The 22343-nt window shown below is 42.5% G+C and overlaps 1 protein-coding gene across 2 annotated transcripts in view; it reads left to right on the top strand.

Annotated features, from left to right (window-relative positions):
• The window catches only part of LOC135196195 (DNA replication licensing factor mcm7-B-like), a 167857-nt gene that overhangs the window by 23382 nt on the left and 122132 nt on the right, over nt 1-22343 (top strand). For both annotated transcript variants that reach the window (XM_064222794.1, XM_064222795.1), the window contains exon 2: nt 17351-17485. In XM_064222794.1, coding sequence (XP_064078864.1) covers nt 17351-17485 — 135 coding nt within the window. The remainder of the gene's footprint in view (nt 1-17350; nt 17486-22343) is intronic.

Genomic DNA, 22343 nt, shown 5'->3' with positions numbered 1-22343 from the left:
ATGCGAGAAGTTAACAGAGCTTGAATGGAAGAACTACTCTTCTTATGTAAGAAAACTTGAGAGAGATAGGATTAGAAAGGCTTCTGTTAGAACCTCAAGTAGATCTTGTTCTCTAGAACAAGAATTGGATAATATTGCTGTAACTAATGTTTCTCCCTTAGCCATAGCTGCTTCTCCCTGTATTGAATCCAAGGATTCTTCCTCTGAAAGGGAAAATGTAAAAGCCTCTATCAAGAAGCTGCAAGCTCAGCTACGAGCTTTGGATCAAGGTAAGTGTTGATAGCGATATGTGCAGTGATCCCAGTGCAGTGGAGGGGGCGTCTGACCGGTTCCGCATTGCTCCTAGGCCTAGACCTCTTTCAAACTCCCAGGACCAGGGGAGGAGGAATGTCGAAAGCTGCAGGGAGGATGTGGGGCATCCCCAACGGTCAGGCGTCCCTTCGGCAGATCCTGATGTAGATGTAGTGTCCCAGGCTGCCTTGGATAGCCGCAGAAAGGGCATCCTAAGGGAGTGTTTTTCGGCCTCATTCATCCTCTCCTCGACATGGATGGAGTTCAGCCACTCAATCGCGCCCTTTGAAAAGAGCCTGGAAGGCTCCTAAAGGAGATGCTGCGGACTCTAACCCAGAGCGGTTTCCAGAGTATTGGCCTTCAGATCTTAAGAAGGCAAGGCAGGAGGCTCCCTCTCTTCAGGACACCACGAAAAAGTTCCTGATCTACCCTTCAGGAGCAGTTATCCTCTTTGGTAGGCTCCTTTACCAAAGACTTGACAAGAAGGAAGGATGTATCTCTTCCTGTCAAGAGCTCCACTAAGCGCCCCTCTTCTGCTAAGAGGGAGCTCTAGGACTCTCCAAGGCGCTTCTCTCCTGATTACAGAGACACTTTTGACAGGAGTTTTTCGCCTGATAAGCGATCCCCTTCGCCCTTTAGGCGCTCTTCTTCGCTGACTAGACGGCCTTCTCAGAGCAGGGGTCTGGAGCCTAACAGAAGCTCCTCAATTCAGCGCTCTCCAGTAGTTCAGGAAGTTCGTAGCCGCTCCCCTTTGAGTCCCCGGAGACGCCAGGAACACAGTAGGAGTCATGATCGTTTAAGGCGCAAGGAGCCGGAAGAGAACTGGGAACTTAGCAGGTGCCAAGATCAGTTCAGGCGCCAGGAGCCTTCAGAGCGCCAGGAGTCAATCAGGCGCCAGGAGTCAGTCAGGCGCCAGGAGTCAGTCAGGCGCCAGGAGCCTAGTAGGCGCCAAGAGCCTGTTAGGCGCAAGGAGCCTTTCGAATTATAGGATCTTCATAGATCCTCTTCTCTTAGGAATTCTTCACCTCCTTCGACTTCTAACAAGAATTTGTCTCAAGACGAACGCACTCCTCGGGAAAGGAGTACTTCTGTTAAGAGCCCTATCCCTTCCAAACGCTCTCCCTCAGCCTTGGAGGATATTTCTGATGAAGATAGACCTGTGGATGTAGCAGTCTCGGACTACAAGAGGCTCTCATTACTGCTCCTCATGGAGTTCGGAGACTCCCTTCATCCTGCTGAGCCCCCCTCACCGGGTTCGCTTATGTCCAGCACCAGAGCCCATAAGTCCTCATCTTTTGTAAAGATGTGCCCTGCTTTATGTATGAAAAAGGCTTTAAAACATTTTGGAGAATGGCTTCAATCCAGAAGGGAAGCTGGTAAGACAGTTTTTTCCTGCCCTCCTTCCAAATTAACAGGGAAGCCTGGAAGGTGGTATGAGGCCAAAGAGCCCATGGGATTGGGTCTCCCGTCATCGGCAGACTCTGATTTTGCTTCATTAGTAGACTCCTCCAGGAGACGGTCTCTACTTTCTGCAAAAGCAACTTGTGGGATGTGTGAGCTTGACCATCTCCTCAAGGGCCTTTTTAAGACTTTAGAAGTTTTTAACTTCATGGACTGGGCTTTGGGGGCTTTAGCGAAGAGAGCCCAGGACACGGATTTCGTTTCTATGGAAGAGCTCTCTAGTGTGTTGGCCTGTCTAGATAGAGCTGTTATGGACGGCTCAGTGGAGGTGGCCTCGCTATTTGGTACAGGGGTACTGAAGAAGAGATCTGTTTTTAGTGCCTTCCTCACGAAAGCGATATCTCCTCTGCAGAGATCCTCCCTTTTATTCGCGCCTCTTTCTGCACACCTATTCCCACAGGATACGGTTAAGGAGGTTTCGAGATCCTTAACAGAGAAGGCTACCCAAGATCTCCTCACCATTCGGCTAAAAAGTTTAGGCCTGTGGTACCGATTGAGAAGAAAGAGAGACCCCCTTTTATGCAGCCCTTTCGAGGAGCCTCCTCTTCTAGAGCCCCTCTTAGAGGTCGCAGACCAGAGCGAAGAAGTAGATCATCTAGAAGGTCCTTCGGGAAGTCTAGATGAACAGATAGTCCTCCAGACAAAAGTAGGCGCCAGACTACTCCATTTTGCCAAAGTCTGGGTGCAGAAGGGAGCGGACTCTTGGTCCTTCTCTATCCTAAGAAAAGGATATTTAATCCCCTTCAGGGAAAATCCTCCCTTGACTACAACTCCAAGGGAGTTGACTGCAAGATACTCAGATCCGGTCCGAAGGCTAGCAATTCGGCAGGCAGTAGAACAGATGATTTTGAAAGAGGCCATAGAACTGGTACAAGATCTCCAGTCTCCAGGATTTTACAATCGGTTGTTCCTGGTACCAAAAGCCTTGGGGGGCTGGAGGCCCGTTCTAGACGTCAGCGCTCTGAATTTCTTTGTAATCAAGAAGAAATTCTCGATGGAGACGTCTTCCTCTGTTCTGTCTGCTCTTCGTCCAGGGGACAGGATGGTGTCCCTGGACCTTCAGGATGCATATTTCCATGTACCAATTCATCCGGCATCGCGGAAATACCTGAGATTCATGTTTCAGGGAGAAGTGTTTCAATTCAGAGCGATGTGCTTCGGACTCTCGACAGCCCCTGAGGTCTTCACGGACATCATGAAGAACGTAGCTCATTGGCTGCATCTGGAAGGCATCAGGATCTCGCTATATTTGGACGATTGGCTGATAAGGGCCCAATCGAAGGAGCAATGTCTGGAGGACCTTACTTTGACCCTAAACTTGACAAAGTCTCTGGGACTTTTAGTCAATCCTGAGAAGTCCATGAGGACACCCCAGCAGCATTGTCTATCTGGGGATTCAGATGGATTCTCAGGATTTTCTAGCGTCTCCTTATCAGGAAAGGAGAGAACGCTGCTTGGAAAAGGTGGCAGTCTTTCTAAAGAAAGAACATTGTTCCGCGAGGGAGTGGATGAGTCTACTGGGGACCCTCTCCTCGATAGAACAGTTAGTTTCTTTAGGAAGACTACACCTCAGACCCCTTCAATTTTACCTGAAGGAGAGATGGGATTGGAAGTCACAAGAACTAGGAGACTCCTTTCCAATATCGGAGAAGATAAAGGAGAATCTCCGCTGGTGGTTAGATCCACAGAAACTAAGCAAAGGGATTTCCCTTCACTTAAAGAGCCCTCTCCTAGCGTTAATTGCAGACGCGTCAGATTCGGGATGGGGAGCAGCACTAGGTTCGAGAGAGGTGTCAGGCACCTGGAAGGAAAAACAGGTGTCTTGGCACATAAACAAGAAAGAATTGACAGCCATTCATCTGGCTCTCGTTCATTTCGAGAAGCAGGTATCAGGTTTGGTGATTCAAATTCACTCGGACAATACAACAGCCCTAGCATATATAAAGAAACGGGGACGCATTCCTTCTCCCTGTACGAGTCAGCGAAGGATCTGCTGATCTGGGCTCAAGAAAAGAAGATCTCTCTCCTCACAAGGTTTGTTCAGGGTGAGAGAAACGTCCGTGCGGATCTTTTGAGCAGAAAAGACCAAGTCCTACCCACGGAGTAGACACTCAATCCTCAAGTCTGCCAACAACTTTGGCGGTTGTGGGGAAGACCGAATGTAGACCTGTTCGCTACCAACAAGAACAACAGGCTAGAAAATTATTGCTCCCCGATCTCGGATCCGAAAGCAGTAGACATAGACGGTTTTTTGCTAGACTGGGCAGGTTTAGACGCGTATGCCTTCCCCCCTTTCAAGATAGTAGGGGAAGTGTTAAGGAAGTTCGCCTGCTCAGAGGGAACAAGGATGACTCTGATCGCTCCCTTTTGGCCAGCGCTAGATTGGTCCACAGAGGTACTGGAGTGGATAGTGGATTTTCCCAGATCGCTTCCACTAAGGAGCGATCTTCTCAAACAGCCCCACTTCGACAGATTTCACAAGAATCTCCCCGCTCTAAGCCTGACATGAACTTAAGGACTACATCCAAGTTCCAGCTAGGCCTTCTAATTCTCTGTTCTTTCTTGGTTTCAAAAGACCTTATAAGGTCATGAAGATCTTTATTATTAGTTAGATCTAGGCCTCTATGCTTGAAAACAGCGGCCAGCATGCTTCTGTAACCTTTCACTTTTGACACTGCCAGGTTACATTTCTTCTTTAAATAAAGATGTTAGTTACAGAGGTACTGGAAGAGGATATTTTCTTAGTCTTGCACCATCTTCTAAACACCTCCCACTTCAACTGATACACTTTAGAGGTGGAATATCTTCTGGCTCTTGCAATAGCCTTAGCAACCTCGCGCAAAAAGCCCCTCGCTCTGACGAGTCCTTCGATAGTCTGAAGGCAGTCAGGCTTAGAGCGGGGAGGTTCTTGTGAAATCTGTCGAAGTGGGGCTGTTTGAGAAGATCGCTCCTTAGTGGAAGCGATCTGGGAAAATCCACTATCCACTCCAGTACCTCTGTGGACCAATCTAGCGCTGGCCAAAAGGGAGCGATCAGAGTCATCCTTGTTCCCTCTGAGCAGGCGAACTTCCTTAACACTTCACCTACTATCTTGAAAGGGGGGAAGGCATACGCGTCTAAACCTGCCCAGTCTAGCAGAAAACCGTCTATGGCTATTGCTTTCGGATCCGAGATCGGGGAGCAATAATTTTCTAGCCTGTTGTTCTTGTTGGTAGCGAACAGGTCTACATTCGGTCTTCCCCACAACCGCCAAAGTTGTTGGCAGACTTGAGGATTGAGTGTCTACTCCGTGGGTCAGCCCCCATTGGTACAATCCAGAGTAGGCTCTGTCGCTGAAGCTCTCGAGGCATGCAGACTCATAGACAGTAATCATGAAGTCTTCTGCCCAATCAGGTAAGAACCATGGCTTATTATATCCGAGAACATATGTTGTTTTTTCCCTGTTTTTAATACTGTATTTAGCTGTCTCTTGCCCTCCACCAAGGGTGCCAATCAGCTAAGTATATATCTGCTGGGTAAGTTGCATGTACAAAAATGATATTGTTAAGATAGAATAAAGTTTTGTACATACTTACCTGGGAGATATATACGATTAATGGCCCACCCAATCTCCCCTCAGGAGACAGGTGGAAGAGAAAATCTGGTTTAGAAAACGGGAATGGTTCCGGATCCCGCTACCCAGCGGCGGGAACGGTGGATCACCTGACCTACCTGTCGCGTGTGCCACGAGTTTTGAAATTCTGTCGGGACGACCGAGTCTATAGCCTAAGTATATATCTGCCAGGTAGGTATGTACAAAAACTATTGTATTTAACAATATCATTTGTTCATGAATCTTACCTGCCAGATATATACAGCTGTATTCTCCGAAGTCCGACAGAATTTCAAAACTCCCGGCACACGCAGTGGTCGGCCATGGTGGTAGTACCCATTCCCGCCGCTGGGAGGCGGGCGTAAGGAACCATTCCCATTTTCTGTCAGATATTTTCTGTCGCCGGTGCAGACAACAAGTGTTTTCTGCACCTCCGTCATTGGATTTTGGAACTCTTTTGGTCACTTGAGTATCCCGATTGATTTTTGGTTATTTGATTAGGATCGGTGGTTAGGCATACGCTAATTGTGGATTGTTTTTATTTTGGCTTGATTTTTCCTTAAACTTACGATGTCTGGATCTAGTTCGACTAGGCCAGAGTATGTTGTGTGGAAGAATGCAAGGTTAGGCTACCGAAAACTTCGGTAGACCCTCATACAGTGTGCGCGAAATTGTAGGAAACATGTTTGTATGTTTGATGAGCGCTGCAACGAGTGTGAAAATATGTCTGATTCTGCGTGGAAGGCTTATGAATCATAGGTACGTAAACTAGAACGTGATAGTGTAAGGAGGTCTTCCTCCAGGCGTGTAACACAAGTTACCCGTCCAGTAGAATTTATCCCTCCAAAGACCTGTGATGCCTTCGGGCCCTACAATAGTGTCTTTGGAGGGTAATACCCTATCTGTGATTCTTAAATCTCTGCGTAGCCTGGAATCATGTTTGCATTGGAAAGTTATAGTAGTGTAGTGAAGAATGTGGATAATGCCATGAGTGTTCATTCTATCGCGTAAGCGTATAATTTCTCATTGACAAAACACTACCGCGTGATGGCTCTCCCTACCTCGGTGAGGCAGAATGTAGTAGGGAGGTAGCTGTCCAAGTGTCTAAAAACTACTCTACGTTTTGTTCATAAAACTTACCAGTCAGATATATGTATATATATATCTGCCGGGTAAAGGTGAACAAGCGATGTTGTATCATAGTAATATTATTTTTGCCCTTATCGTCATATTACTATCAACTGTTGTATGGTTCAAGTTTATATACTCATACCATAGTTACTCCTACGGAGGACAACCGAGAGTAGCTACGATTCTTATTACATTTAATCGGTTCTCCCTGCAACTATTCAGGGGTTGCCGGTTTCCCTATTTTTAAACATTTAAGGTATTGTTATGACAATACCAAGTAGCCTTTTATATTTAGCAAATTCAGTTTCGCTTAAATATACTAGTTTGATGGTATTGGTTTCTGCTCTATAATGATAGTAAACCTATTCATTCGTAGAATGGTGTAGGTGGCAACTCAGGCAGAGCAGTGCGAGAACGACGAACGTTCTCAGAGTCTGCTGTCACTAATGCGTAATGCCAGTGCTCAGTTCCATCTGATTGTCTGCTATGCGCAGTAGGTTACGTCTCTCTCTCTCCTGCGGGATTGACGGACTAACCGTATTTCTTTACCCTACAAATCACTGGCCTTAGCCTCGGGTTGAAGGGAATTCTAGCATACATGGCTGAACATCTTCACTTTGCGAATTTTTTCATAAAAAAAAAAAAAAAAAAAAAAAAAAAAAAAATTATATATATTTGTGTATGTATATGTGTACATATATATATATGTATATGTATATATATATATATATATATATATATATATATATATATATATATATATATATATATATATATGTATGGTATATATGTATAAATGTATGTATATATATATGTATTAGACCTTTTTCGGTTCTGTTTACCGCATGGTAACAGAATTCTGTCCGAGTCTACGGCGGCATAACACACATGATTTCCCTCGAAACAAGAATGATGTGCAGAGATGCAGTCAATTAGTTCGCCGAGACGTCCTTGCTCGATATGAAGTGGACTCCTTCCGCTGCCAAATACGACAGCGCCGAGCGCGACGCTCGGCAGGACGCTTGGATGGACGCACAACGTAATGCTTCTTCAGACATTCGCCGAGAATCAGAGAATAGTAATGGATCTCAGGAAGGAGACTTTAGGAAGAAACAAATGAACAATCTTCTACAGTGTCTTCAAAATTACTCCTGTTTAAGTGAAACGCAGCCTTATTAGGGAAGGTAAACATGCTCGGTGAGGGAATGAATGAATTGCAGGGGACCATTTCCTCGCTGGAGAAGTTTTGTTTTCCCTGAATAGACTGAAATTCACACCTCTCCAGTTTTTCCTGCAGAAAAACTGGAATAGCATAGATGATCTAGAAATGATTCTGAACATCTCTCATAGTCAAGATTCGTCTATAGGTGATGTCATGGCTCATAATCTCATAGAATTTGAATCTTGAAAGATTACTTAGTCTTCAGAGACGTCCTCCCGCGCAGGAGTTGGAACTCGCGAGGGTCTCGCTCCCTCTGAGGAGAACGAAGACGATATAGGTCGCACAGCGGCCGTCGTCTTTGGTTCCTCGGAGGGGGACGCTTTCTCGTCCGTTAGCTCTTCTGCTTTGCAGTCGTCTCCTGGGCAATTGGAAGACTATCTGCAGTAAAAGAGAGCTGAGATGTATGATGTAGGGTCTCACAGGGAGGGGGACGCTTCAACGTCCTCTCTCTTTTCTACTGTGTTGCGATCTTCACCGGAGAGGACGTCTTCCGATGAGTATGCTTTTGAGCGCTTCGGTCGCTCCTAAGATATATCCTTGGCGGTCCATGTGAGAAGGAGGCACTTCCCCTCGCCCATCGTCTTCTCAAAGGATCAGCCTTTTGCCTGAGAAGGAATGTTCTCCATCGAAAAGGATGATTGTGTCTTTGCAACAACAACTTGTTTTGTTGATTGCAGTGAGAAAGGCAAAGCCACATCGTGAGAGGAAGGATGATAGGCTGCCAATCAAGAGTACAGGCAGTCCCTCTCCTCTCCTCGTCCGCTCTTTCGCCAGTTGCCTTGCTCTCTAGTTTTCATGCAGCTCTCCAGAGGTTGTCTAGAGAGCACGGTTACCATCTTCCCGAACGTGTGTCAGTTGAGAAGAAGAAGAGGTCTTGGTTCGATGGCTTTGAGCCTCTTTTGAAGAATAGTTTCAGCCTGCGGCCCCTCAGTCTCCTCCTTCGCAATTGTTATCTTCGAAGGACGACTGGCTCATTCATGCCTCCACTCAAACGCGGTGTCTGAAGGATTTTCAAACAACTTAATCGTTGGTGAAGTCCCTGGAACTACTGGTGAATTTCGAAAAGTCACATCTGATCCCAACCCAATCCATCGTGTATCTGGGGATTCAGATGGATTCAGTGGCTTTTCGAGCTTTTTCGTCCGTCCCAGGGACGTCAGCAGCAAGGCTTAGACAAAGTGTTAGCCTTCCTAAGGAAAGATTCGTGCTCGGTGAGGGAATGGATGAGTCTAACTGGGGACCATTTCCTCGCTGGAGAAGTTTGTTTCCTTGGGGAGACTGCACCTCAGACCGTTACATTTTTTTTCTCAAGTACAATTGGAAAAAAACCAAGAATCTACACAGGATCTTGGAAATTTCAGGAGAGGTAAAACATCACTTGAAATGTTGGCTAGATCCAGTGTAGCTGTCGGAGGGCGTGCTCTCAAGCTTCAGCACCCCGACCTAGTGTTGTCTCCGACGCGTCCACCACGGGATGGGAAGCATCATTAGGGGGAAAGAAGTGGCAGGCACCTGGAGAGGGGAACAGGTGTCCTGGCACATAAACCTAAAGGAAATGGCAGCCATCTTTTTAGCTCTCAGTTTTTCCAAGAAAAAAGTCTCTCGTCGAATAGTCCAAGTCAACTCAGACAACACACAGCTCGCGTACTTGAAGAAGTAGGGAGGAACACAGTCTCAGTCCCTTTTTGCTCTGGCAAAGGAGATCTTGCTGTGGGCAAGGGCACTGGACGTCATGATCCTTACGAAGTTTGTAGCATGAGTAGAGAATGTCTGGGCAGATCTCCTCAGCAGACGAGGTCAACTTCTGCCAACCGAGTAGACTCTGCTTTGGAGGTATGCCAAGAGCTGTGGGGGTTATGGGGAGTCGTCCCTCGTGGATATCTTTGCGACGTCCAGAACGAAGAGGGCTTCCACTGTACTGCTCCACCCAGTACTCGACCCAGCTGGCAGTGACGATAGACACACTTCTCTGGGACTGGACGGGATGGACCTGTACGCCTTTCCCCGTTCAAGATCTTAGGGGAAGTCATGAGAAAGTTTGCGGTGTCGGAAGGGACGAGAATGACTTTGTTCGCCCCGTTCTGGCCTGCGAGAGAGTGGTTCACAGAGGTCATGGCCTTTGCAGTAGACTTCCCGAGGACGGCTTCCAGTAAGGACAGATCTACTCAGACAGCCCCACTTCGAGAGGTACCACAGAAGCCTCTTCGCTCTGAGTCTGACTGCATTCAGACTATCCAAAAGTTGGCCAGAGCGAGAGGCTTCTATACGTCAATGGCGAAAGCTATCGCCAGTGCAAGAAGAGCGTTTTCCAACGCAGTGTACAATCGAAGTGGATAGTCTTTCAGGAGTTGGTGCAAGAAGAACGGCATTTTCCTCCACCACACGACCTGTGAGCCAGATTGCTGACTTCCTTTTCTGAGAATGGATCTAAAACTTGCAGTCCTCTACAATCAAGGGTTATAAGAGTGTGCTTTTAGTTGTCTTTAGGCACAGAGGCCTGGACTTGGCGGACAAACAGAGACCTTCACGATCTCTTGAGATCTTTCGAAACGATGAAGGTTCAAACAACCCAGTTGTTGCCGTCTTGGAACTTGGGATGTAGTTCTGAAGTTCCTCATGTCCAGTCCGTTTGAACCTATGCATGAAGTGCGAGCTTTTATGAATTCTTCTTGGTTTCCATAACATATGTCATAAAGGACATATGAGCTGTCACTTACGGGAGATGCAATTCTGTGTTGACCTCCGTTACACGAAGGATGTCAATTCAACTACAAGAGATCCTTTTCTCTTGGTTGTTCGTGTCTGCGGATACGTTGCTGGGATAGGGAGCCGACACTGATCCTTAACTAGTGAGTTAATTTTAGTTTAACTCTTTTTAAAATTAAGCGCTAACCCTCGTGGTTAGGATCAGGTGATCGGGATCGGTGTTGTGCTCTTAATTATGCTAATAGGGCATAGGTATATGGGTCATATGAGTGGATTAGCACCCATTGACAAATGCCAGTTAGGCTTTGCCGAGTAAGTGGATAAGACCCCATCGGCAAACCCACAAGAACTCTTACCCATAGGTCACATCCTCGCTGAGGCTCTTGAGACGAGCAGACTCCCTAAGCAATAGCTAGGAAGTCAACCCTCCGTCTGAAAAGATAGGAACCAAGGTTTATAAGAGGTCCTTCTGATAACTTGTGTGTTTGGTCAGGAAGCCAAGGTTACCAGTGTCAAAGAATGCTTTGGCTTTTTTCTTGAGGGGCCACCATCAAGGAAGTGCATTCATACCTGTCAAGACAGTGATATGAAAGTGTTGAAGGTGAATGCGCATGGACTGAGGGCTATTTCTACGTCGGTAGCCTTCCAAAAGAACATGGCACTCAATGACATCTTGAATGCCACATTTTTTGGCGTAGTAATTCAGTGTTTGCCTCTCACTACCTTCGGGAGGTGAGGATTATATACGAGAACTGCTACTCTTTGGGCCCATATGTCGCAGCAGACAATATATTGGGGACAGAGAGTAGCACTCTTCCTATCTTTTAGAAAATAATATGTTAGTTTGGACTTTTTAATTTTATTTCTTTTTATTTTTTATTTTACTTATGTTTATGTAGGTGTTTAGTTTTTTTTGTGGTCTTGGGTAGGCCGCCTTAGGCGGCTTCCCTCCATTAGCCTTGGTTTTACGAAGTTTAACCAGATAGGCTAGGTCAGGTGGTAATGTTTTTGCTTCGCCCTCATAGTAGGGTAAAATGTTTTTGTCACAGTGTGGTCACGCCCCCATTGACAAATCATCTGGAGCGCACCAGCTACATAGGTCACGTCCTTGCTGGCACCTCCAGTGAAGCTTAACAGCATTCGGTGTCTAAACAACACCTATATGATCTGTCACATTGTGGTCACGCTCCCCGTGACAGTTCATTAGAGCGCACCAGCTACACAGTCACGTCCTTGCTGGCACCTCTAGGAATGCAGTACCGAAATTGGAGGTCTATAATATAGGATCTAGTTGCATTGTGGTCACGCCCCCGTTGACAGATCCTCTAGAACTCACGCTTTCACAGGTCACTACCTAGCTGGAGTCTCTAGTAAAGCAGATGCAGACTTGGGTGACGGTACTCACGAAGTCAGCTATGCTAACAGTTAAGGAAACCAAAATATCAATCATATATATGAAATTGTTTCCCAAAATCGAATCTGTCTCCCCCTTCCCTCCAAAGGTGGGATTCAGCTATATATATATCTGGCAGGTAAGATTCATGAACAAAATGATATTGTTAGATACAATAGTTTGTTCATACTTACCTGGCAGATATTATATAATCAAAGTGCCCACCCACCTCCCCTCAGGAGACAGTGGCACTAGAAAAATCTGACAGAAAATGGGAATGGTTTCCTTACGCCCGCCTCCCAGCGGCGGGAATGGGTACTACCACCTGGCCGACCACTGCGTGTGCCGGGAGTTTTGAAATTCTGTCGGACTTCGGAGAATACAGCTGTATATATATCTGCCAGGTAAGTATGAACAAACTTTATTGTATCATAAACATATCATTTTATTCTAAAATTAATATTAATAATACTTACCTGTATAATTTACCTAGTCCCACCCATCATACCCCACGATCTGCCTATCACAATTGATTTTCAGGGAAGGTTTTGTAACTGTCAACAGCAGCGTTGCCAACTAGCGGACAGAATAGGAGGTAACAGGGTTGCCAATGTGGTCAATTTTGGTGCGGTTTTTGGGGATTTAGGGCTAGATAAATTATACCGGTAAGTATTATTAATATTAATTTTAGAATAAAAATTCCATTTCCTTACGTCCACACGGTAACTCTTCCGAAAAAATCATAAATTTTTTTGTCCAATTATCGTAATGTTTGCACCATTTTAAATTAGCCGTTGCATAAAGTTTTATACAGTGTTCCCCCCGTATTCGCGTTCTCCGGATTCGCGGACTCACACATTTGCAGATTTTTCTTTGGAACCTATCTAGAAATTATTCGCGGATGGACTCGCCCATTCGCGGAATTTTCCGATGAAAATAATCACTAATTAGTGTATTTTGATGTTTATTTTCATGACTAAATACATTTTTATGATACAAAAATGATTTACTAATTTTCAAATATTAATTTTGATTAATACTGTATTAGTAAGTTTAATAAGTTTAAATATCACATAATAAAAATAATAATTCTCTCTCTCTCTCTCTCTCTCTCTCTCTCTCTCTACTACTACTACTACTACTACTACTACTACAAATATGTATGTTTTTTTGTATGATAAATGAATGATTTACTATTTTCAAATAATATTGATTTATACAGCAATAATATCAATTCATTAAAGAAAATACCATAGTGAATTAGTAAGATTTTAGCTTATAAATTTAAAAAATTATGGAAGAATGAAGGAAATCCCAGTCAGATCCTTTCTCTAACTCCAGGTACTAAAACTCAGATATATGTATCAAGTTAAGTGACAGGAGGGGAAGGAGCTGATTTGTTGCTGCCATCAAGTGGGCATGAAATTGCCACCACCCCCCCCCTCTCTCTCTCTCTCTCTCTCTCTCTCTCTCTCTCTCTCTCTCTCTCTCTCTCTCTCTCTCTCTCTCTTTTACTGAGATGAGAGATTTTTATGGTACATATATGCGTAATATGTTTATTAATATTTTCTAATAATAATAATAACTGTAATTACAAAAATCATATGTGAAAGTATTTTACAAATACTACGATAATCTCTCTCTCCTCTCTCTCTCTCTCTCTCTCTCTCTCTCTCTCTCTTAAAGCGATGTATGTTTTTGGATGATGATTTACTAATTTTCAAATATCAATATTAATGTAAAACAGCAATAATATAAATTCATTAAAGAAAATACTAAGTGAATTAGCAAGATTTTAGTTTATAAATAAAAAGAATTATGTAAGAATAAAAGAAAATGCATTTAACCCTGTCTCTTGTTATGTAGCCAGCTTGGTTGGCTGGGTTCCAACTGTCAAATCCAGTGTTGCCATCTACGGATCATTGAGATTCTCTCTCTCTTTCTCTTTTGCTGATATATCTGAGATAATTTTTATATACTAATGTGTATGTTTATTTAAGATTTTAGCAATAATAATGATAATAATAATATAACTAATCTCAAAAATTCACGTGATAGTACTTTAAAGAAGTTACAATAATCTATCCATTTCACTCTTTTAAAATAAGGACAACTCTCTCTCTCTTCTCTCTCTCTCTCTCTCGTCTCATCTCTCTCATCTCTCATCTCTCTCTCTCTCTCTCTCTCTCTCTCTCTCTCGCTCTCTCTCTCCTACACGATTGATAACTTTTTTTGAGACATAGAATTCGCTAGTGGTAAGAACTCTCAGCCCTCTGTTTCGGGATTCCTTTTTTTTGTTAATGTTTTTCTACGTTATTATATTATGTATATCTTAATTTATTTGTTTTATAAGGTTATTTTAAATTATTTTGTTGTTTGCATTATTCTACATTTTACTGGTAAAATTAATAATATATCAGTACTACTAGTTTACAAATAATATTACGTTTATGGAGATTAAACAGTAAACAATAACATTCTCTCTCTCATCTCTCATCTCTCTCTCTCTCTCTCTCTCTCTCTCTCTCTGCTGTTGGCTTGTTTATAATATTTCTAATGGTAAAATGTTTAAGATTACTTTAAAATGATATTAATAATACCAATTCAATGGTATATTTGATGTAGGATAATACTTTAAGTAGACATTTGGTATTTGTGATTTCACATTGCATTGTTCCCTTGTAAAAAGAAAATGGATGTCTCAAATAGTAACAGTATGAAAGAAAACGTGCATGACTGAATACTTTTGGGGGGACTGAATTATTTTCACATACATAACTAAGTCATTCAGTACGTACATAGTATGTATTTATGTATAAACATAAAATGTAAGATTTACTTTAAAATAGTATTAATAATATTTCAAAGATTAATATGAACCATAATAGGATATTTTATGTATATTTGATGAATGATGGTCTTTAAGGAATACTTTGGTGTTTACATGTTCAGGATAGTTTATGAGCATTTTTAGAGGGGGGTTCCAAACATTCGCGGATTCTAACTATTCGCGGGGGGGGCGTCTGGTACGCATCACCCGCGAATACGGGGGGACCACTGTATATGGAAATGTGTGCAATTTCATGTAGAATACAACTATAAAACAATCCATGGTTGTAGATTTATCAGTTTTGAAATATTATCATATAAATAATGATAAGTGCCAAAATATCAACCTTTGGTCAACTTTGACTCGACCGAAATGGTAAAAAAAGATGCAATTGTAAGCTCCTCTGGAAAAAATCAGACATTTTTTCGTCCGATTGTCGTAATGTTTGCACCATTTTAAATAAGTCGTTTTATAAAGTTTTATATATGAAAATGTGCGCAATTTCATGTAGAATACAACCAAAAACAACCCGTGGTTGTAGCTTTTATCAGTTTTGAAATATTTTCCTATAAATTACAATGTGCCAAAATGTCAACCTTTGGTCAACTTTGACTTGACCGAAATCGTCAAAAAACGCAATTGTAAGCTAAAACTATTACCTTCTAGTAATATTCAATCATTTACCTTTATTTTTCAACACATTGGAAGTCTAACACAATATTTTGATTTATGGTGAATTTATTAAACTTTTTCCTTACGTCCATGCGGTAACTCTACCGAAAAAAATCATAAATTTTTTCGTCCGATCGTTGTAATGTTTGCACCATTTTAAGTTAGCTGTTACATAAATTTTTATTTATGAAAATGTGCGCAATTTCATGTAGAATACAACGAAAAACAACCTATGGTTGTAGCTTTTATCAGTTATGAAATATTTTCATATAAATAACGATAAATAGAAAAAATTCGTCCTTCGGTCAACTTTAACTTGACCGAAATGGTCGAAAACTGCAATTGTAAGCTACAGCACTTACAGTCTAGTAATATTCAATCAATTACCTTCATTTTGCAACAAACGGGAAGTCTCTAGCAAAATATTTCGATTTATGGTGAATTTTGAAAATGCTTTTTTTTACTTCCGTGCGTTACAAATTCATACATCATTTTGTGATAATATTTTCTCTGTGTTGCCTTGATCGTTTTACAATGTGTTATATACCAAAATGATCGCAATTTAATGTACAATATAACAGAGAAAAATTAACTGTAGTTTTAACCGTTTTGCTCACAGCGCGATTTGAATAAAATTATGAAATTTTGTTTTCGAGCTATCATATATCCCATTACCTTCATTTTGCACCAAAAACGGAAAGTCTCTAGCAAAATATTTCGATTTATGGTGATTTGAAAATGCTTTTTTTTGACTTCCGCGTTACAAATTCATACATCATTTTGTGATAATATTTTCTCTGTGTTGCCTTGATCGTTTTACAATGTGTTATATACCAAAATGATCGCAATTTAATGTACAATATAACAGAGAAAAATTAACTGTAGTTTTAACCGTTTTGCTCACAGCGCGATTTGAATAAAATTATGAAATTTTGTTTTCGAGCTATCATATATCCCATTATTTATATATGATAATGATGTTTTTTCATTTCTGATGGTTGCAATGACAAAAAAAGGAGCCAAAAATGAGCTCTGATTCTTGAAAACTAAGCATGCTGTGATTTTTTGAAAAAAACATTTTTTCCGCTTCGGCGCTTATTTCCAGGCCCCGCCGGCATACGGGAGATGATTTTTATTATACCCCGTCGGCGTTAAAGGGTTAATATTCCTCCCTGCCTCCCCACTTAGTGGGTATAAAAAATTTTCTGGAGATAAGGTACAGTCTGGTCTCACCTTTGGGAGGGTTAGTTGAAGTAGTCTTTATTTTTTGTTGAGAAAACATACTTGCATGAGTTATATATATCTCAAGTTTTATTATGAAATTTTTTTTTTCTTAGGTATATAAATGATCTCATGATCCCACCTCAACCCAGCTTTGTCCCTGTGGCCATAGGGAAAGTGACAGTGTAAGCTGAATGAGGGTAATTCCTCATCTCATCTCCCATAACCACCAGTAAACATTGCAGATACTTTGATGGAAAAGGCTCTGGTTTGCATATTTAGACAAAACACAAATGACTTCTTATATGATTATGCCTCTTTCTCCTGTTAGCTAATGAATTTGTTTTTTGTAGCTCATTACTGTTTTGGCTCAGAGATGTTCAGTAATGTGTGCTTAGGGGATTTTTTTTTATTTGCTTGTATTATTTATTAATAGACTATATGATTTTTGCATACATTCTTATGATGATCATGATTTCCATATGTAGAGAAATTTACTGTAAGTTACAGTCTGTTCTTGACTCATTACCATAACCTCATAGTAGTTAGCCCTCTTATGTATCAAATATTTACTATCACGTAATCATTAAGAAAGGGATGCTTCAACTGTGTACTGCACTAGGAAAGAATGTTTAAATGCAGGCTTATGCTGATCAAATCTTAATATTTTTTGTCTAAGGAAGTATTTAAAGTTCCCAACCCCCTTATTCAATATTTATGTGTACTCACATCAACTGTTCCCAACTGGCGGCTGTGATTGTAAATTTTGAGGAAATTAGGTAAAACTCTATACCATTTCTTTTGTAACTTTTTTATTTATTTATTTTGCAGAGGCTATCAAGCAGTTTTTGGCTGAATTTCACACTGTTCGTGAAGATGGTCATAAACATTTCAAGTATGCCACCCAGCTTATTGCAATTGCTCATAGAGAGCAAATTGGTTTGACCATTGACATCGATGATGTTGGTATGTTAAAGTAATTTTTTCCTTTGTATTTTAGCTCATCTGTTGTATAGTGAACAAAAGTTCTTCATTTTCCATGAGGAACCGTCTAAACTCAGTTTTATATAAGTAACTTACCAAGTAATGACGTAGCTAAAAAACAAGTGGCAAAACCCTCCCTACATTAACCTAATCACTCCAGCTGCCAAACCCACCCTCAGTCACACTTTCTTCTTTACACAACAAAATACATGCAGGACAATTGACCTACTCCTATACAAAACAAAAAAGCAAACAAAATACATGTACTTACCAACTCCAGATATTCCACGGCTATCCTGTGCTGTCCGCCGGTCGAGGTCACAGAAATACCAACAACAATAACCAAGAACCACGACCCAATAACACAACGACCAAGGACTCCAACCCAACAACAACACAACAACAAAAAAGGAACACAACAAAAAAGGAACAAAACCACAACTCAACAACACAGCAAACAACCAAGGAACACAACCACAACCCAACAACACAGCAACCAACCAAGGAACACAACCACAACCTCACACATAACAAAACTCAACAACACAACAAAAGACCACTGCACAAACAACACAAAAAAATCACAAAAGCACAGGCACAAAAACTCTAAGCAAACACTAACTTAATAACAACCAAATAACAAATCGATAACACAAAACTCAACTAACTCCCAGTGCCTTCAAAGAACTGCTTCCGACACTACTTACTGTCACCAGCTCACACCAAAGACTGACCGAAAACTCACTCAAACACAGAACTCTAAACTCCAACAGCACCAGCAGACAGCCCAGAACCCACCAACAACCAAGTCAAGTCATCCATAACCATCCATTACAGCAATTATCTCTCTCTCTCTCTCTCTCTCTCTCTCTCTCTCTCTCTCTCTCGTCTCTCTCTCTCTCTCTCTCTCTCTCTCTCTCTCTCTCTCTCTCTCTCTCTCTCTCTCTCACACACAGACGTTGTCAAATGGAACTCCATAACTCCTCCATATTTCCTCCCCTGTTACATTTGACAACATCTCCTTTCACTCACAACACCCACACTAAATAGCCTTCCGCAACACCCATGGATGCTCGGACGCAGGTCCCCTGGATCTTGTTTGAGGGCCCTCATACACACACTCAGTTACACCGCCATCAACTTCTCCCAGACCACTTCCAGTCAGACTACCATTACTATCTCCCTCACTACCATCCTTCCAAATCCCATTCACTATCTCATCTACCCCTTCCAACTCTTGTCCGAATATCTCTTGTAACTCTGCCACCAAATTACTTACCTCATTTACACTCCTGCCAAACTCCCGAAGAGACTCATTCATACTGCCAACTACATCCTTACCACCTGATTCCCTTCCCGGCAAAACTTCACTAAACCCTGATAACTCAAACCCACACACGCTATATGTATCATTCCTCCCGTCAAAGTAATCTGTATTACATGCTTTATCCACCATCCTTACCCTAAAACTAACCCCTCTATCATGCAGCTCACGTTTCTTCCTTTCTTTCCCTTTTCTCATCTTCTTCCGATTTCTTCCATACTCAATTGCAGAAAATAATTTCTACTCTTGATACTTGAAGGGCAGGAACTCCCCAAAACCTTTAGCAGAACATTTCTTCTCTGAAGTCTTGCTCAACATTGAAATAACTCGGTCGTCCACTCCTGAAGACGACTTGACCAGAATTCGACCAATTCTCTAGCACCTTTTTCTCTGAGCCTTCGTCGGTTCCTTCTCTTATCTCCCTTGGATGATCTCTGATCTCTGCTGCTGAGCTCTCACTGATCTGATCTGTGACTCTTACTAATGATCTCTTACTCTGTGACTAACTGATGATCTGCCTTGTCCTACTTCGTCCGTCGTATTTATACGGCATCCTGGGGGCGGGGCCTGCGGTGAACGTCACAGACTCCCGAGATTACCGGAACGATATAGAAGTTTCTCGATGGAATATTGCATCATATTTCGCTGCGTTTCTCCCAACACTTAGCACGTGTTGCACTCCACAACATGCCCGACGATTCCAGAACAACCTCGAGAACAGGCACCTCCAACACATGCCCGAATGCCTCCGTGCTATAGAATTTCTCAGATGCGTTTTCCTTTCCTTATCTTTCTTTGCTATACAGCAATTACCATGACACATTCCCAGGGATTTTACAATTGCCTGGTTGTAGTCCCCAAGACAGTGGGCTCGAGACTGGTACTAGATGTAAGCGCGCTAATCACTTTGTAGTAAAGACCAAGTTTACGAGGGAAACGAGCCAGTCAGTCAATGTCATCCATTCATCCGGGAGATTGGATGATCACCCTAGACATGCAGGATGCTTATCTACATATTCCAGTTCATCCAACGTCAAGGAAGTTTCTAAGATTCGTCTTCCAGTTTCGGTCTTTCCACAGCACCGCAAGTATTCTCTTGAGTTCTCTCTCCTCTTGCCAAATGGCTTCACCTGATAGGCATCAACATCTGTATTTATTTAGATTACTGGCTTCTTCACTTGCCATAGAAGGAACAGTGCACAAAGGACACAAAAGCTTCTCCTTTGGGCCCATCAATTTCAAGTAACACTTGTCACCTGCTTCTTTCAGGGGAAGATGAATGTCCTGGCAGACGAGTTGAGCAGACAAAAGCAAGTGCTTCCCTACCACTTGGACTGGATGACAGAATTTGCTCCGACCTGTGGAGATTGTGGGGCAGAGCAACAATAGACTTGTTTGCAACATCAAGGAACAACCACCTTCCTCTCTATTTCCTCAGCCCTGGACCCTCGAGCATGGGCGATGGACGCGCTACAGATCTACTGGTTGGGACTGGATCTTTATGCTATCTCTCCCTTCAACCTAAGTCAGGAAAGTTCTGAAAAAGTTTGTATCTCACAGCAACATCTCTGTGACTAGTACCCCCGTTCTGGCCCAAGAAGGAATGGTTTTCGGACCTTCTGCCACTGCTGGTGGGCTTTCTGCGACTACTCCCTCAAATACTGTGACTTCTCAGACAGCCACACTTCAGAAGGTACCACCAAGGGTTGTGCACGCTCCCTCTGACAGGCTTCAGACTGTCAGGGAACTCGTCAGACCAAAGGTGTTTTCAAGAGTAGCTGCGGAAGCTATTCCAAGGTGCAGACACCAGTCGACTAGTAACGTTTACCTTTCAAAAAAGGCAGTCTTACGTAGACGGTGCTCCAGACATCACTGATTTTCTTCTCTATTTAAGAACCTTTCATCCTCCATGATTAAAGGTTATTGAGCCATGATTACATCTGTGTTTAAGCATCGTAATCTGGACCTCTACTAATCAAGGTCTTCATGACCTGTTGTAATCTTTCGATACCTCCAAGCAGAAGTAGTCTACTTTGATTTCCTGGAACCCGGATGTAGTATTGAAGTGGTTTATGGGCCCTCCTTTCGAGCCCCTCAAGTCTGCCCCTCTGATTCTCGCAAGGCAATGCAGTCTGCTGTCTCACTTTATGCTTCTTAGCTAAGAACGAGGATCTTAATAAGCCATGGCCCTGGTCTTTACGTATAAGGAGTTTAACTGGTATCCTGGGCTCGGATGAAGAAGAAAGAGCTCTACCCGGTCAGAGCACTTAGGTGTTACTTGGAGAAAACAGTGATCAGGGAATCCTCAAGTAACCTCTGGTGTTCAGTCAAGAATCCCTCCCGTCAACTTTCCAAGAATGGACTCTCATTCTTTATCAGAGACCTAATTTCTCTAGCTCATTCCCGGATACTGGAGGAATTGCTTTCATTGCTGAAAGTGAGAGCACATGAGGTCAGAGCTGTGGCCTCCTCTCTCTCCTTTAAACATAACTTCTCTCTCTGTGATACTTCAGTTAACCTTTTGGTGGTGAAGTCAATATTTGCATTACATTATTTGAAAGACGTAGAAGTCTTTGAAAATTGCAGTACCCTTGGCCCGTTGGTGGTGGCTGGCATGATGTTGGGTGAGGAAGCATAGGAGGGACACGAACTCTCCCTTATCTTTTCTTTGTGTCAAGGATGTTGAGTTACGGGGAACCTGGTACCTGGAGGACCCACCAAGTCGGTCTGTTGGTTAGTCTCTTAGTTGAGTTGACATAGCACTTGTTAGGTGACAGGTTGATTCTCTGGTCTTGTTATTTTGGTACTGTGCCCAGGGCAAGGGCATGAAACTTTTATCCTGAGACTAGTCAGCAGTCAGGCAGATTCCCCGTTGCAAGACTTCCACTGATGTAGAGGCAGCTCCCGGCTCACTGCCACACCACTACAGGTTAAGATGAACACCACCAGAGGCAGCATCTTCTGCTGTAGCTCTCTTATCAGGTAAGCAGGCAACATACACTGAACCAGTGTTAGCCTGTTCCTCAAGTTCAATAATATTATTCTTTTTTTTACATTGAGTTAGTTCAGGCCATTCATTCATTCATTTCTCTCCCTCCCCCCACACTTGCAATGTGGGATTGAGCTAAGTAATTACCTGGTAAGTTACTTTTGTAAAAATGATATTTTTTAATAAAATGAAGTGTTTTAAATATACTTACCAAGTAATTACTAAGCCAGAGCCTACCCTCCTCCCCTCTGATTTTCATGGACTTAGCAACATAAATTAGAATGATGCTATCGGCTAATGTCGCTTGCGAGTTCCCACTGTGGTGTGCGGGACATGTCACCCTTGCATTGCAAGTCACTTGCGTGTGAATTTTTTATATTTTTTGGATCCTGTGCATAATTGTAAGCTGAATAATTACTTGGTAATTATATTTATAAAACTACATTTATTATAAAAATAATTTTCATACAATCAACTTACCTGTCAGATATATACATAGCTAAGACTCCGTCGTCCCCGACAGAAAT

Source organism: Macrobrachium nipponense, chromosome 17 (genome assembly GCF_015104395.2).
Source record: "Macrobrachium nipponense isolate FS-2020 chromosome 17, ASM1510439v2, whole genome shotgun sequence".
NCBI classification, from domain to species: domain Eukaryota; kingdom Metazoa; phylum Arthropoda; class Malacostraca; order Decapoda; family Palaemonidae; genus Macrobrachium; species Macrobrachium nipponense.
The sequence above is the reverse complement of the archived record's forward strand: the minus strand, read 5'-3'. Positions and strand labels throughout refer to the sequence as shown.